The sequence below is a fragment of the Penaeus japonicus genome, unplaced genomic scaffold (genome assembly GCF_977035675.1).
Source record: "Penaeus japonicus unplaced genomic scaffold, GWHDUDI00000001_assembly GWHDUDI00000021, whole genome shotgun sequence".
Classification (NCBI taxonomy): Eukaryota; Metazoa; Arthropoda; class Malacostraca; order Decapoda; family Penaeidae; genus Penaeus; species Penaeus japonicus.
The window spans coordinates 16,334,917-16,352,416 of NW_028234423.1; the positions used below are offsets into that span (position 1 = coordinate 16,334,917).

General features: G+C 43.0%; 1 protein-coding gene across 2 annotated transcripts in view; it reads left to right on the top strand.

Annotated features, from left to right (window-relative positions):
• The first annotated feature begins 1,169 nt into the window (after nucleotides 1–1,169).
• The window catches only part of LOC122257460 (uncharacterized), a 27,558-nt gene continuing 11,227 nt past the window's right edge, over nucleotides 1,170–17,500 (top strand). Inside the window, exon 1 of one of the 2 annotated variants that reach the window (XM_043022749.2) lies at nucleotides 1,170–2,605. In XM_043022749.2, the coding sequence (XP_042878683.1) occupies nucleotides 2,272–2,605 (334 nt within the window). In that variant the 5' untranslated portion in view covers nucleotides 1,170–2,271. The remainder of the gene's footprint in view (nucleotides 2,606–17,500) is intronic. The other variant, XM_043022747.2, reaches the window with a different exon arrangement.

Here is a 17,500-nt window from a genome sequence, read left to right on the forward strand (position 1 = left end):
AGACAAACACCATCTTTTCTTGCCCCCAAAAGCCGGCACTTTATAAAAGCATATTCCAAAGCATCCATCACTCAAGCAAGCAGTCAGTCCGTCCCTCTGTTGAAGCCAAATAATAAAAAAGGCAAAAAAAAAAAAACACACACGCAAACATATATAAACTCCCCTCTCTTCCTCCCCTCCCCCTTCCCCCCTCTTCCCCCTCCCCCCCTCCCCCTACCACCGCCACACGCAAGCACACGCAGACCTAGAAATTAAAGCCCTCAATTTTCTGATTAACTTAGCCTATGAAATTGCTCGGCTGAAAAGAAACACGGGTGAGTCTTCATATAAGCTTTTGGAACGCTTACAAGCTCAATTTTCCATTCAGAAATCAAAGAGTGAAGTCAAAAATCCTTGTAAATATTTAATGTCTTTCTTTTCCTGGGCTCCTCGAGTGGGCGGAGTTTGAGGTGTGTAGCGGTTGCCTGATTGGCCGATTCGTGGTTTGCGCGAGATGCCAGACACTCCCAGACGCTCCCGGGCTCTTCCGCAAAGCTGGTGATTAATTCGACTCTAATCATACGCTATACACGCTATCTCATATTTGTAAAGAGTGGATTGAGTTTTTAGAAGGATGGTTCTCGACGGCGTGGCGAAGCGGGCGTTCCCGAGACGACCGCAAATATATAATTTTAAAAGAAAAAAAATCAGCCCAGTATACACTATCTAAGAGAGCGTGAGTCGGGTGAGCGGGTGACGCGCCGGGTGGAAGCGGGGCCTCCGAGCCGCCGCCTGTAATGATAGAGTCAATCGCGTCTCCGGGCCGGCGTGCGAACTCGGCGACACACAAAAATGCATTTTTCATCACGCCGAAACTCTCCCGCACCGCCGCGACGCCCTCGGCTTCCCCCCACGGCTTTTCCCGCTCGGCCCGACGGAGGAAAACACGGAGGAAGAGCAGAGAGAGAGAGAGGGCGAAAGAGGCGAGAGCTGGAGGGCCAAAGGCGAGCGAAGGAGGGAGAGGAAAAGCGGCGAGGGGAAGGGGAAAAAGCGAGCGAAGGCGAAATAAGGTGGCGGCGAGTGTACAGGTGTTCGTACGAGTGTCGGGTTCACCGCGCGGTTGGCCAACGGGAGGCGGGTAGTCCTCGGCCGCCCAGAGAGCCCCCGGACCAGTCAGCCAGCCAGTCAGTCATCCTCACGACACCGCACTGACCGGACCTGTGACCCTCATCCCTCCACGACACCCGCAGCTGGTGGTGTTCGCGGTGGTGTGCGTGTGCGTGTGTGTGTGTGCGGCCGAGGAAGCCCTGAGTGCTTTTGCTGTAAGAGCGAGCTTTTCAAGAGTCTCTTTGCGGCTTGGTGTGTAACGCCTTGGATACAGATAATAGCTATTTTGATAAATATGCGCGTTTAGCGGGAGATCATTATTGTCTTCTGCGATATTTTCGAATTTGTTTTGCCGGTTTTGCGACGGCGTCCGTGAAGAGATTGGCTACTCCAGTCCTCGGTTGCCTCTCTCAAGACTCTCCAGGAGTGATTGGAAATAACTTTCGACCGACCCTGTGAACACAATCCTATGCTTTGTTCATTGTATTTTCTTAATGTAAATGTACAAATAGATCTTTGGAGTGATTGATAGTTTCCGCTGAACCGTTGAGAGCGTAAGTGCCTTTTGAAACTTTGTATCACTGTTAGTTGTTACGCTTTTCGGACTTCCCTCTCGTCTCGTGTGGATAACGCCGAGGCCTTGTACTACGGAGAGGACTTTAGCGCTGACGGAAGACGCTCGGCCTCGTCGGGAGAGGAGAGGCTCCGTAGCAGCATCAGCATCGCTAGGAAGATCAGCGGACGTTTAGTGACCCGTGGTGGAGAGAAGGACATCGGGATCTCTGACGAGTGAGCTTCCGATTTCCACTAGGAGTCGCTGAGCTCCTTCGCAAGCCGCGGGACGACTCGGCCGCGTTCTCGAGAGGCGCCGTCGGCCCCGCTGGACTTCCTGGAGGCGCTGCCGGCCACGTGCGATGCGGCTGTGAGCGCCCTCAGAGAGCACGAGGCGGCGCGAGGAGCGATAGGAGCAGCGGCGTCCCTTAGCGGCGTCCCTTAGCGCTGACGCCGCGCCCGCACGTGTCGGCGGCCGAAGGGGATCGCCCGACGCCCTCGAGCCAGCGAGCCCGCGCGCCCCGGCAGGAGAGCGGGATCCCCTGCGGCTCCGGGGTGAAGGAACGGCCACTAGGGCTGGGTGTCACCGGCATCGTGGCTCCTCATGCTGGCGCCGCTGACCCGCGCGCCCTGATGACGGTGGCGTGGCGCAGCGCAGGCGACATGGCGACGGAGGTGGCCAGCATGGGCGGCATGGGCGGCGGGGGAGAGCACCCTGGCGAACTGGTGAAGACGGGCGCGCCGAACATCCTGTGCACGGCGCTGCCCAACCACTGGCGCTCCAACAAGTCCCTGCCCATGTCCTTCAAGGTGGTGGCGCTCGACGACGTCAAGGACGGCACCATCGTCACCGTGCGCGCCGGCAACGACGAGAACTTCTGCGGCGAACTGCGCAACAACTCGGCCGTCATGAAGAACCAGGTCGCCAAGTTCAACGACCTCCGCTTCGTCGGCAGGTCAGGCAGAGGTGAGTCGCCCTTCCGTTTCTCCTTGGCTTGTCGTTGTGTCAGATTTCACGCACATCCGAATCGCCAATCAGTGGTGTGGCAGAGTCAATTAAGCTCGGTTCCCTGAGGAGGTCGCGAGAAGGGTTCTCTTGAGACCCGAGAGCCATCGGCGCCGCTCGTCATTAAAGGGCTCTCCAAGGAAGGGCCGAGGAAAGACAAGTATTTTGATAGGCATGCGGTCCCTCCGTTTTGTGAGATATCGGGAAGGGTCGGAACTTTCTCTCTCTCTCTCTCTCTCTCTCTCTCTCTCTCTCTCTCTCTCTCTCTCTCTGTCTCTCTCTCTCTCTCTCTCTCTCTCGTTCTCTGTCTCTCTCTCTCGTTCTCTGTCTCTGTCTCTCTCCCTCTCACGCTCCTCGAGTCATATATTTTCGTCAACGTCTGTGGTGGAGAAGGAACCCCTTGAAGACGTCTGGAAGGCGTAGGTCATCCTTCACACGAGGGTCGTCGCTTCTTTATCGGTCTTTATAGTGTGCTTTAGTGCGCGTCGTGATAAACTCCTCCGCCGCGATGATGGACAAGGTTCACGGCCGTCCTTTCGGGGCGAGAAGTGATTCATCCATTGAGGAGTTTTCCGAGTGATTGATGCAGTGCAAGAGTGGCAGGGGAAAGGGAGAGGAAGGGGAAAGGGGAAAGTTGGGGGGAAGTTGCGTGGTTTTGACCAGGTGCTTTCTCTGGCGGAGAGGTCCTGAGGGATGTGTGAACGCGGCGTCAGCGAGGGGGAAAAGCGAGGGGACGCGTCGCCCAACACAGAAGCCGAAGGGGGCCGAAGGGGGCCGAGGGGCAAGTTGTCAATCGGAGGCCAGATGGACGTTTGTCAACACGACTCGACCAGTGTACCTTGACCCAAAACCCGTGTTAAGTTGGAGGCCGAGGCGGAGGCGAAGAAGAAGTGAGAAGTTGTATCGTAGGAGGGCCAAACTTCGATGGCATTAAGGGGGGGAGGGGGGGAGGAAGAGTCCACCACATCGGCTTAGCGTTGAGGGCCTTCTTCTACCTCCCCTCTGGCCGCTCGTCGAGGGTTGTCAACTGCGCCAGAGATTGATGGGGGAGCCGCACGCCGATTGATATGGGCAAAGTGTGTCACCTTGGCCGTTAAATCCTCAAACATCGCCAGAGGATTCCGCTCCCGTCTTTCATTCTCTCTCCCCCCTTCTCCCTCTCCCTCTCCCCATCCTCTCCCCTTCTCCCTCTCCCCATCCTCTCCCCTTTTCCCCATCCTCTCCCCTTCTCCCTCTCCCTATCCTCTCCCCTTCTCCCCATCCTCTCTCCCTCTCTCTCTCCCCCCCCGTCCCCTAAGGTTCTCCCTCCCTCACGCAGAAAGGCCTATTGAAACGTTTTAGGCGCTCCTATGAGACTCGAAATGGTAGGAATCTCGCCTCTCTGATTTGCGGATTCAGGTAAAACCCCCTATGCAAATCCAACGAGGGAGAAAGTTAATACGTAATTTTGTAAACCAGGGAGGATGGGGGGGGGGGGAAGGTAAAAAGAGTGTGTATGAGTTTATTCCTTTTTTGTACCACATACGTACAATTATGTCCATGGTGAACGAGGCAACATATCAAAACACACACACGAAAAAAAAAAAAACACAACATACAGCCTCCCCCCCCACCCCACCCCCCCCAAAAAAGAAGAAAATAACACACACAAACATATACACTCTTCCGCTCACATACACACACATATGCCCTTACATATACACGCACTCACACACACACACACACACACACACACAAACAGAGACATATATTCAGACAGATTAATTTTTGTGTCATTGTCACCCTATTCCCGCAGCCTTTCACACCATCACTAATGAGCAAGGTATAGTGTTTGTTACCGTCAAACGTCACTACACAACGCGACATTGTTATTATTATTGTGTTTAATCACTTTGGCTGTTAGAGTCATTCCAGATTTGGAAATTACGTTTTTTTTGTGTGTGTTTGTGTGGATGTGTGCTTACTTTGTTGTTGTTGTTTTTGTTTTTATGTTTAAAAACAAAATTTTACTTTTATTGTTATCGCTATCTTTGTTATAGTTATGGTCGTTATTGTTGTTATTATCATTGTTGTTAATTTGATCGTTATTGTTATAGTAGTTATCCTTATTTTAATTGTTATTGTTATTATTAACTTTGATATTATTATCATTATTATTACTATCGATATTATAATTATCATTAATACTATCATTATTATTATTATTATTGTCATTGTTATTAGCATTATCATTATTACTATGAGTTTAACACACTTGATCTTAGGTGAAACAAACGAAATGATTTTCCCTCTCAATAATAAGCATAAATAACTAAAACATATTTATGAATTATAATTTTCATGATCATATTAATGCTTGTGGTAATTATAACTTCAATTCTCTTTCTCTCTCTTTCTCTCTCTCTCAATATATATATATATATATATATATATATATATATATATATATATGTATATATATATGTGTGTTGTGTGTGTATGTGTGTGTGTGTGAATAATCATAATATAATATATATATATACATATATATATATTATATATATATATATATATATATATATATATATATATAATATAAATAATATATATATATATGTATATATATGATATATATATATACATATACACACATACATATATATATATTATATATATATTATATATATATATATATATATATATATTATATATATATGTATATATATATATATTTATATATATATATATATATATTAATATATATATATATATATGTATATGTATATATATATATATATATATATATATATTATATATATATATGTATATATATATATATGTACATATATATATATATATATATATATATATATATATATATGTATTATATGTACATATATATATATATATATATATATATATATATATATATATATGTACCCAGATATATATATACATATATATATATATATATATATATATATATATATATATATATATATGTACATAAATAAATATATATATATATATATATATATATGTCTGTGTGTGTGTGTGTGTGTGTGTTTGTGTGTGTGTGTGTGTTCTTGTATAGTACGCCGTAAAACCGTAATTTTACCTCAAATTCCCTTTCAATATAAAAACATTCCACCCGTAAATCTTACTTATTCTTATGCTCAGAATTTTAAAGCAATTTTAATAATCATGTATATTTTTGGATACGATATTTAAAAAAACTATTGTTAATATTAAGTTCTGTGATCTTCATTTATTTGAGTTATACCTCTAGATCCGTTATTATCATTATTTGTTTGTTTGTTTTTAACGTTGCCACTTCTGAACCAAAATAGCTTTGTGATTTTTAGGGGTAACTTCGCTAATTTTAAATCCTTTGCTCATTTTAAATGTTATTACTGTTATTGTTATTGATATTTGTTATTACTATAACGTATTATTAATCAATGTGTTATATCATTAGTCATTTTTATTCTTCATTCTTTCTCTTCTTATCGTAATTAAGGTGAATATTTCCACTATTATTATCATTATCATTATGATGATTATGTTATTAGCATAGTCTCCCGCTGTTATCATTATCATCAGTATTCTTTATTATTATTAATTAGGATCATTAATTTCAGTAATTGGCAATATTATTGTTGCTATGATTCTTTTTTTTTTTTTTTTTTGGGGGGGGGGTTGTTTTTTGTTCAGTATCATCATCGAAAATAGTCATTATCTTTTTCCTGTAATGTAGCTTTTTAATTTATCGTTCGTATTATTAGCATGATTACTATTAGTATTGTTGTTAATAATATTTTCATGTATATATATTATTATTTATATTGTTATCATTATTATTATTATTATTATTATTATTATTATTATTATTATTATTATTATTATTATTATCATTAATATTATTATTATTGTTATCATTGATATTACTATTGTTGTTGTTATTAAACTACCATCATCATTATTATTATTGTTATTATTATCGTTATTATTATTATTATCATCATCACTATTATCTTATTATTGGTATTAGTATCTTTATTCATGTTATCAAGATTATTACCGTTCGTGATATCTCTTAGGTTGCTGTTGTTAGAAATATTATTATTATTATCATTTTCATTATTATTATTATTATGCCTAGCTATAATCTTTAGTTTTTATAAATGAATGGCTATCGTTGTTATTATGAAAATATTTTTATTGTTATTATGATTGTTGTTACTGTTATTTTTATTATCATTTTTATTATCATGAATGTTAGCATTGGTATGATTAGAATGACAAAAAATATTAGTATGAAAATGATAATAGTTATTATTATTATTACTAATTTTATTATTATTATCATTTTGATTATTAATACTATCATATATATTCTTATCATCATTATCGTTATCATTATTACCTAATATATCCTACAACATATATATATATTTAAATATTCTTCTTTTACCTCTTCTTCATCTATTTATTCACCTTTACTTGTAATATCTCTCTAATATTTTTTTTTATGCATGAACATTTTTAATCAAATTAATTTTCTTTCCGTCCATCTAGATATTCATTCGTTCGGTCAAAATATCTTTAGAATTTAAGCTATACAAATAAATGTTCATTTTTGGTTGTTCATGTTTAGCGGAGTATCTGCTTTATTGCTGTCATTATTATCTTCATTATTTATATAATTTTCATTCTTCTTATTATTATTATTATTATTTTATCATTATTATTATTGTTCTAGTTATCATCTATTATTGTTCTTGTTATCATCATCTATTATTATGATTATGATTCCTAACATTATTATCATTATTAATAATATTATCATTATTACCATTATCTTTTTCATTATTATCATATTATCATCATCATTTACTATCATTATCTCGTATTTGTTGCATAAGCAATAATGATCCTTTCCAGTCAGTAATTACATCGTAACGATGAGCATTAATATTAAAACCATTATATATATATATATATATATATATATATATATATATGTGTGTGTGTGTGTGTGTGTGTGTGTGTGTGTGTGTGTGTGTGTGTGTGTGTATATACATTATTGTAAATTATCGTTAATTACATATGTTTTACTATTATAATTAATTACCACTATTAACGTTTTTTCGGCCTTTTTTATTTTCTTAATTATCTTCTCTCTCTGATTATATTAATCTCTTGAGAGAGAGAGAGAAAGAGAGAGAGAGAGAGAGAGAGAGAGAGAGAGAGAGAGAGAGAGAGAGAGAGAGAAAGTTAGTTATATGATTCGCATGTGCGTGATTGCTTTTATTATTACTTTTGTTGTTATTATCATTGTTATTATTCCTGCTATTATTATTATTATTGTTATTATTACTAGTGTTCTTATTATCAATTATGAAATTATTATCGTTGCGTTTATTATCAATATTATTATCATTATTGTTACTATTATTTTCATTATCACTATCATCACTGTTATTACTATTATTATTATCATCATTTTTACTAGCATTGCTGTTTTTGTTGTTATCATTATTATTATCATTGTTGATATTTTTTCCAAATTGTTATTATCATTATTGTTATCATTATAATCATTACTATTGTAATATTACTGTTATCATCATTACCATCATATTATCATTATAGTTAGTGTTATTATCATCATCGGTGTTAATCTTATCCTTACTATGGTTGTTACAAAAAAAAATCAGTGTTGATTAATATACATTGTTATTATTATTATAATTTCATTATCATTATGATTATTATCATTATAATTTCATTACAATTACTATTAATGTTCTCTTTTTATTATTGTTGTTATTTTGTTATTGCTGTTGTTGTCTTTATGGATGTTATTATCATTCTTATCATCATTAATATAGTCGGTTTTGTTATTATTAGTATTAGTTGCACTATCATCACCATTATTATTATTATTATTATTATCTTCATCATTATTATTATCATATAATTATTATTATTATTGTTATTATTATTATTATTATCATTGTTATTACTATTATTATTATTATCATTATTGTTATTATTATTATGATCATTATTAGTAGTATTAATATTAGTATTATTATTTCTAATATTATTATTATTTCTATTATTATTAATACTACTATTATTATCATTATTATTATTATTATTATTATTATTATTATTATCATCATCATCATCATCACCCTTGTTATCATTATTATTATCACTATTGTTATTTTTAATATTATGCCATAACTGCTACTACTACCAACTATTACTATCATTATTATTATTTCATAATTATTGTCATCACTAATATTATCATCAATATCATCATCAGTATTGATACGGATATTATCATTGTAATTGTATCGCTGTTGCTGTAATTAATGTTTTATAAACAAGAACGATATTAAAATGATTATTACCTTCCTTCATTATGTTATCATTATTATTACGCATTTTATACCACTAGCAGTATCTTTACCGTAATTATCATAACATCCGGTCCGTTGACAATTATTATTTTTTTAATTATGATCGTAATAATGATAATGATGCATGCCATGAGTATCATGAATATTATCGTAATTCTAAATATTTTGATAATCACGACAGTATTTTAATCAATATAGTTATACGAAAAAAAGGAATGAAGGAAAGACCGACTCCAGAAAAATCCCAATTTCTGAATATTTTCACGGCTGCAGTTACCCAGTGGCGAGCGGGCCGTGATTCGTCAACCGGACTGTAATTACTCATTAACCGTAACAGCCTGACCAATAAGAACCTCGTAAAGGGCTGTGATTTGGTGACGTCACGCGCAAGGCGGCCAATCAGCGGGGCGGAAAGAGAGCATAACGCGATCCGCCGCTTGTGATTGGCGGGGAGCGAGCGGCCGCCCGTCTGAATGAACAAATTAGTCTGTTAGTTATGGTACAAGCTATTTTGTCACTGGTTTCGGGAGGGAAATGGGGGGGGGGAGGGGTGGAAGGGGGCGGAGAGGGACTAGGGACAAGGGGGAAAAGAAGGGCTAGAAGTTAGAAGCGTGATTTTGATGTCTGAGTTCATTTTGAATTAGAAAGAGGAAGAAAAAGCGGGAAGGGGAGAGGGGGGAGGGACACAAGATGGAAGAGCGGGGGTTGCGGATAGTTGCGTTTTTTTGTTCGGCGGGGGGGGGGGGGAAGGGTGGGGGTCGTTAGGGTCATTTTCTTTATTTGTCTATCAGTATGTCTCAGATTACGAAGGGAGAGAGAGAGAGAGTGAGAGAGAGAAATTAGATGCCTTATTTTGATATTCTGAAGGAGGGAAAAGGGAGGGAAAGTTTGCTTTGAATTAGAAAGACAAAGAATAAAGAGGGAATGAGGGAGGGGGGAGGGGGGAAGGGGGAGAAGATGGACGGCTTGGCTTTGCGGATAACGACCCTTTTTTAAGGGGGGGGGGAGGGGAGACTTGTCATTGTTTTTTTAATTGTTCTTTCTTTTGACTCTTGATTTAGAAGAACATGTCTCTTGAAATATAACCGGAGAAACAAAAGGATATTGTTATTACTATCATTATCAATATTATACTATCGTTCTTGTTATCATCATTATCATTATTATTTTCATTATTATCATTATCATCATCATTATTGATGATTATATTTGTTATTACAACGTGTACGCTATTTCTCCCTTCGAAAAAAAATCTGACTCAATATGGCGGATGGAGGGGGTGGGGGGTAGGTAGCAAGGATAAGGGGGAAGGTGGACCGGAGAGGGGGGAGGGGGAGAGGGGAAAGAAGGGGCCACCAAGCGGTCATACATTCGAGTAGGGGAGAGGGGAGAAAAGGGGAGAGGCGTAGAGAAGGATTATCTTGCTCTTATACTTACCACCCTTGTCGTTCGCTTATTTTTTCGTTTTTTTTTTCTTTTACGTCACTATCGCTCACTATCTTATTCACTGTTCTTGAACGATGATATTTCTAATCTTGATTATATTCTTTATTCTTCTTCTTTCTTCCTATTCTTGTCTTCCCTCCATCTCCCTTCCCCTAGTCATACCCTTCTCTCCCTTTCACTATAGCCCCTCCTTTCCCCTCACTATACCATTCCCATCCTCTCACCATCTCCCCTCCCTTTCTCTCACCATCTCCCCACCCTTCCCCTCACCATCTCCCCTCCCTTTCCCTCTTCATAACCCCTCCCTTTCCCTCACCATATCCCCACCCTTCCCCCTCACCATATCTCTCTACCCTTCCCCCTCACCATATCTCCCTACCCTTCCCCCTCACCACCTCCCCACCCTTCCCCCTCACCATATCTCCCCACCCTTCCCCCTCACCATATCTCCCTACCCTTCCCCCTCACCGTATCTCCCTACCCATCCCCCTCACCACCTCCCCACCACCTCCCCACCCTTCCCCCTCACCATATCTCCCCACCCATCCTCCTTCATTCCCCTCAGCCTTCTTTCCTTCACCATCGCAGTCGTTACCCCTGTTAACGCCACCGACCCCTTACTCACCATGGCGATCTCCCCTCGGCTGTCATTACACAGGCTCCCCTCAATCACTATCAATAACGGCGCTTTTCTTGCTATTACGCCATTTCCTTATGAACGAGGGGAAGGGGGGAAGGGGGAAGGGGTGGATGGATGGGGAGGGGAAGGGGTGGAGAGGGGGAGGGTGGGAGGGGCGAAGAGAGGGGAAGGGGCCTATGTTTTGCTTTTAGCTGATGGAGATTTTGAAATTATGAATATATTGGTATTGGTTCTTGTTGTTATTATTATCATTATTATCGTTGTTATCATTATTTCATTATTATTAGAAGCATTGTTATTTTTTGTTATTGATGATGATTATCATTTTTATTATTGTTGTTGATGCTTCTGTTGTTGTTGTTTTTCCTACTAATAATACAGTCGTTATTGTTATCACTATTATAATGTTTAATCTTATCATTTTTCATAAAAGATCTGTTGATGATGATGTCATCCCCCACCCCTCTCTCTCTCTCTCTCTCTCTCTCTCTCTCTCTCTCTCTCTCTCTCTCTCTCTCTCTCTCTCTCTCTCTCTCTCTCTCTCTCTCTCACTCTACCTTCCTATTTTGACAACCTATCACGATCCCTCCTTTTTATATCAAACAAAAAGTTACTTACGATAAATCCCTATGCATAGAATCCTATTAGACTAGGCCTATAAAACCGGATTTATGATTCATAGGTTAAGTAGGCCTATTATTTTTCGTTAAGCAATAAAAGGGGAATTTTACATCACTTATAGGCCTTTTTGTGGATTTTGTTTTGCTTTTCTTGTAACTTTTTGGGTGGTGATGGTGATGATTATGGGGATGAGGAAGAGGATAATGATATTGGTGATGATAGTGATGATGATGATGATGATGATGTTTTTTTTATGGCAGTGATGTTATAACATCATCACACTAGGCATCACCATCCTACATCACAAACAAACAAACAATCAAGAAGCATCACAACCAAATATCACCAGTATCATCTGACACCAAGCATCACCCAACATCATCACCCATCATCATCATCATCATCATCACCATCACCCGCAAGCACCACACACACACCCAGACACAACCCATCATCACCATAATCATCACCATAACCCGCAATCACCACACACCCATCATCACCATCATCACCATCATCACCGTCATCACCACACGACCAAGAACTTCCCTTTGCAAGAGCACTGGGCAAAGACCAGTAGCCACGCCCCCTTTTGAGTGCAATGGCGTGTGTGTTGCAATACAAGTGGGCGCTTGGAAGAGTAATCTATCATTCAAAGTGGACTTGGTTGTGCCTCGTCGCTCGCGGCCGCCCGATCGCCCTTCGCTTTGCGTTCAAAGAAATCAAAGAAATGCGGTAATTAGTTTTTTTTTTTTTTTTTTTTTGAGGGGGTTTGTTTGTTTGGTTGTTTGGTTGTTGGGGGTGGGGATGGGGGGAAGGGAGGTTGTTTGTTTGTTTGTTTGTTTGGTGTGTTGTTTTGAGTTTCTTTGTTTGTGTTTGTTTGTTTGTTTGAGTGTGTGTTTGTGGGATGGAGGGTGGGGGGGTGATGAGGGATGGGAGAGGGGGAGGGGGAGGGGGAGGGGGGTAGGAGGTTCAGATTAATCGTGATTCTTAATTTGGCGCAAGCAGAGAGGCGAGCAAGGGTTTTAGATGAGTAATGAATAGATGAATCGGCCAGGGAAGGACAGAGGGAGTGGGTGGAGGAGGTGGAGGTGTGGGGGTGTGGGTGAGGGGGGTGGGGAGGGGGAAGGGGGGTGATGACAGACTTTCGAAAGCCAATGAGAAAAAAAGGGTCTCCACCCCCTCCCACCCTCCCACCCCATCTCCCTCCACCCCCTCCCACCCCTCTCACTCTCTCTCTCTCTCTCTCTTTCTCTGCCCCCTCCCCCACCCCCTCACTAGATCTCTCTCCACCCCCTCCCACCTTCCTCCCCACCCCTTACCCCCTCACCCCCCCCCGTCACCTCCTTACCCACCCCCCCAAAAAAAAAAAAAAATCCCCCCGAAGAGACAACCCGCGGACCGGCCGAACGAGCCTCCCCCCTCCCCCCTCACCCCCATCCCCTCTCCCCCCTCCCCCCACCCACCCCCACCCTACCGCGGCCCCGGGATCAAAGAGCGCGCGCGACCGGGCTTCCGAACGGCTCCGCGGCCGGCCGACACGAGGAGGCAGCGAGCGACAACGAGGGCAAACAACACACAAAGAGCTGTAGCAAAACGGATCCTTTTTTTTTTCCCTCCTCGGCTCCCTTTCCTCCCTCCCCACCCCCTCCCCCTTCCCCCTCTCTCCCCTCTGCCCTTCCCTCTCCTTATTCGGTTCTCTCCTCGGCTCCCTTTCCTCCCTCCCCAACCCCCTCCCCCTTCCCCCTTCCCCCTCTCTCCCCTCTACCCTTCCCTCTCCTTATTCGGTTCTCTCCTCGGCTCTTACTCGGTTCTCTTCTCTTAACCTCTTTTTCTTTTCCTCTTCTCGTCTTCTCCTCTTTCCCTTCTTGTTCTGTTTCTTTCTGTTTTCTTGCTTCTCATTTCTTCCCCTCTTCCCCCCCCCCCCCTTTTTCCTTTTCTCCGTTTCCTATTCCCTTCCTCCTTCCCCTCCCCCCTTCTCCTCCTCCCCCCTCCCCCTTTCTCTTCCCCTCCTCCCCCTCCACCCTTCTCCCTTCTCCCCCTCATCCCTTCTCCCCCTCCTCCCACCACCCTCCCCCTCCCCCCTCCTATTCCACCTCCTCCTCCCACCACCCTATTCCTCCTCCACCTCCCCCTCCTCCTCCTCCTCCTCCTCCTCCTCCCCCTCCCCCCTCCTATTCCTCCTCCTCCTCCCCTTCCCACAGATCCAGTCCCCCGTTTTAAGGCAAATCTATTTTCATTTCCTGTTAGGGGCGCGATGTGAAGAGATGGAGGGCGGGCGGGTTTTAATCGGAGGGACGAGGCAAGAGGGGACGTGGAAGGGGAAGAGGGGATAGGGAAGGGGGAAGAGAGGGGGAGAGGATGGGGAAAGGGAGAGGAAGAGAGTGGTGAAAAAGGGGGAAGGGACGGGAAGAGGGTAGGGAGAAAGGGGAAAGGGGGGGGAGAGGTTGGAAGCGGAAGAGAAAAAGAGAGAGCGACTGAGAGAGAGAGAGAGAGAGAGAGAGAGAGAGAGAGAGAGAGAGAGAGAGGGAAAGGCAGAGAGAGAGAGAGAGAGAATGAGAGAGAGAGAGAGAGGGAAAGGCAGAGAGAGAGAGAGAGAGAGAGAGAGAAAAGGGTTCTAAGTCACACATAAAGCTGATGGCATCGAAGAAATGGCTCAGTGGGCGTGGTTAAGATAATGATTGGGATTATTATCTAGAGGTAAAAAATGTGTTAATGATTGGTACTCAAAAGATATGATTGTAGAAGGAATAAATCGCTTTTGATTGGAATGCTCTGCTGATTGGTGCGTGTATTGGGGATAAGGCATGAACGTACACACACACACACACACACACACACACACACACACACACACACTACCCATTTCCCCTTCCTTCTATCCCCCACCCTTTCCCCCCAACCCCCACCCACACACACGAAATAAAACTTACATATTACACACTCACGCGCACGCACGCACACACGCACACACACACACACACACACACACACACACACACACACACACACACACACACACACACACACACGGGAGGCGGAATATGAAACGTCAGAACAGGTGGGTCGACCGAAGGATATCCATGCAGGAGAGAGGGTGAATCCGTCTCGGTGAGGAGGAGGAGGAGGAGGAGGAGGAGGAGGAGGAGGAGGAGGAGGAGGAGGAGGAGAAGGGGAAGGGGAAGGAGAGAGGAGAGGAGGGGAAAGAGGAAGGAAGAGAGGAAGAGGGAGAGTAGAGGAGGGGAGGGAAGAGGGGTAGAGGGGTAGAGGGAGAGTAGAGGAGGAAGAGAGAGAATAGCAAATGAAAATGTAAAGAGAAGTTATTATTGGTGATAATAACCAATAATAAATAATAATGATAATAATGATAATAAAGTGATAATAAATAAAACAGAAAAGCCAAAGACCACTACCATCATCATTAAGATCATCATTGCATTATCATCGTGAACAAAGAATGAACACATACCTCCGTCATAATAAGAAGGCCTGGCATTCTTTTTAAACCAAGGAGACTCGCTTTAAGAGGGGAAAAGGGAGACAGGGGAGGGGAGAGAGGGGGGAGGGGAAAGGGAGACAGTGAGGGGGGACAAAGGGGAGAAGGGGGAGAAGGGAATGGGGGATGGGAGATAGGGGAGAGGGGATGGATAGAGAGGGGGGACAGAGGGGAGAGAGGGGAAAAAGGAGACAGAGAAGAGGGGAAAGGAAAACAGAGAGGGGGGAAGGGATAGAGAGACAGGACAAAGGGGAGAAAGGGGAAGGGGGATAGAGAGGAGAGAGAGAGCAGAGAGAGAAAGAAAGAGGGAAGAGGCGAGGAAATAAGGGAGAGAGGGGAGTAGAGAGGGGGGAAAAAGAGAGAAAGAAGGGGACAGGAAAATGGTTTAGAGAAATTGACAAATGGGTTTCCTTCTTTAATATAGTCAGCGAGAAGCCAGGCGTGACGGGGTTATAGGTGGGGGATGGGGGGGGGGGAGGGGAATATTATCACTGATATGGATTATGAATTGGGGGATTATATGGGTTGTATTGAAGGGGGGGAGAGAGAGAGAGAGAGAGAGAGAGAGAGAGAGAGAGAGAGAGAGAGAGAGAGAGAGAGAGAGAGAGAGAGAGAGAGAGGAGAGGGAGGGAGGAAGAGGAGGAGGGGTAGGGCTAGATAAGAGAACTAGGAAAAAAGGAAAAGGAGGAAGAGAGAGTGCGAGAAAAAGAGAGAAAGAAGAGAAACTGAAAAAAGAGAAATAGAGAGACAGAGACAGTGTGAGACAGATATACATGAGAAGGGAGAGAGACACATACAGAAACAGGGAGAGCAAGACGACAACAGAGGGACGAGGGGAGGGTTAGGAAGAGGGGAAAATACTGTAGTGTATTCTGCAGAGGGTGAGGGTAAGGGTGAGGATGAGGGTGAAGGGGGGGAGGGTAGGGGTTGCTTCAAGAGAGAGGAAATGATAGATGTCTGTCCGTATGGGAAAGAGAGAGAGCGAGAGCGAGCGAGAGAGAGAGAGAGAGCGAGAGAGAGAGCAAGAGCGAGAGAGAGAGAGAGAGAGAGAGAGAGAGAGAGAGAGAGAGAGAGAGAGAGAGAGAGAGAGAGAGAGAGAGAGAGAGAGAGAGAGAGAGAGAGAGAGAGAGAGAGAGAGAGAGAGAGAGAGCGCAAGAGGGGAAAGAGGGAGTGTGTTTATATGAGTGCATGAATATATGTTGACATGTCTGTAGGGGGCCTGCTACTGTTTGTGTTGATGCGCTTTTGTTTGTGCGCGACGCTGTTGGTTTGGGTTGTGTGTTTATGTGCGTGTGTGTGTTTGTTTGTGTGCTTGCGTGCATGTGTGTGTGTTTATGTGCTTGTCTGTGTGTGTGTGTGTGTGTGTGTGTGTGTGTGAATGTGTTAGTTATATGAGAGTGAGTATAATTGTATTTGTGTGCCATTTCTATCTGTATGTATGTACGTATAAGTACCTACATAGAGTGACAGACCTACACAGAAAATATAAATATGTACATTAAACTATACATTTATTTCGTCTTTACCAACCGTGCATGTACGTGTGGAGTTTATATTTTGATAAATGTTTGAAAAAATAAATAAATAAAGGAAAGAAATATCTAAGTGGCGGAAATCACAATAAATAACAAATAAATGATAACAAATACAGAAGTATGGAGGATAGATAAAGAATAGAATAGAAAGAGAAAGAGAGAGAGAGAGAGAGAGAGAGAGAGAGAGAGAGAGAGAGAGAGAGAGAGATTGTGCATATTCACCAACCATGCACTATTCATGGCAGTGTGCATGAATGACATAGTCGCCCCAATAAAAGACGAGGGAAAGAGGCCATGACAGAGGGAAAGGTACGCTCGCCCCCCCCCACCCAACCCCCACACCATTCCTCTCCCCACCCCCACCCCACCCCTTCAACCCTCTCCCTCTCGGAATCTGATGCCCCCCGCTCCATCCCCCCCTCTCCTCCCCCTCAGCCTCCGATGTCGCCCTTCCTCTAACCCTTTCCCCTCAGCATCCGACTGCCTCCCCTCACTCTCCACCCCTCCCCCCCACCCCTCTCTCTCTCTCTCTCTCTCTCTCTCTCTCTCTCTCTCTCTCTCTCTCTCTCTCTCTCTCTCTGCAGCTGCCGATCCCCCCTCTTCCCCTTCCCCTTCTCGACCCCTTCTTCCTCCTAGTTCCCCCTCTCCCCTTATCCCCTATACCTCTACCCCTCCTCCTCCTCCCCACCCCCCTCTCATCTC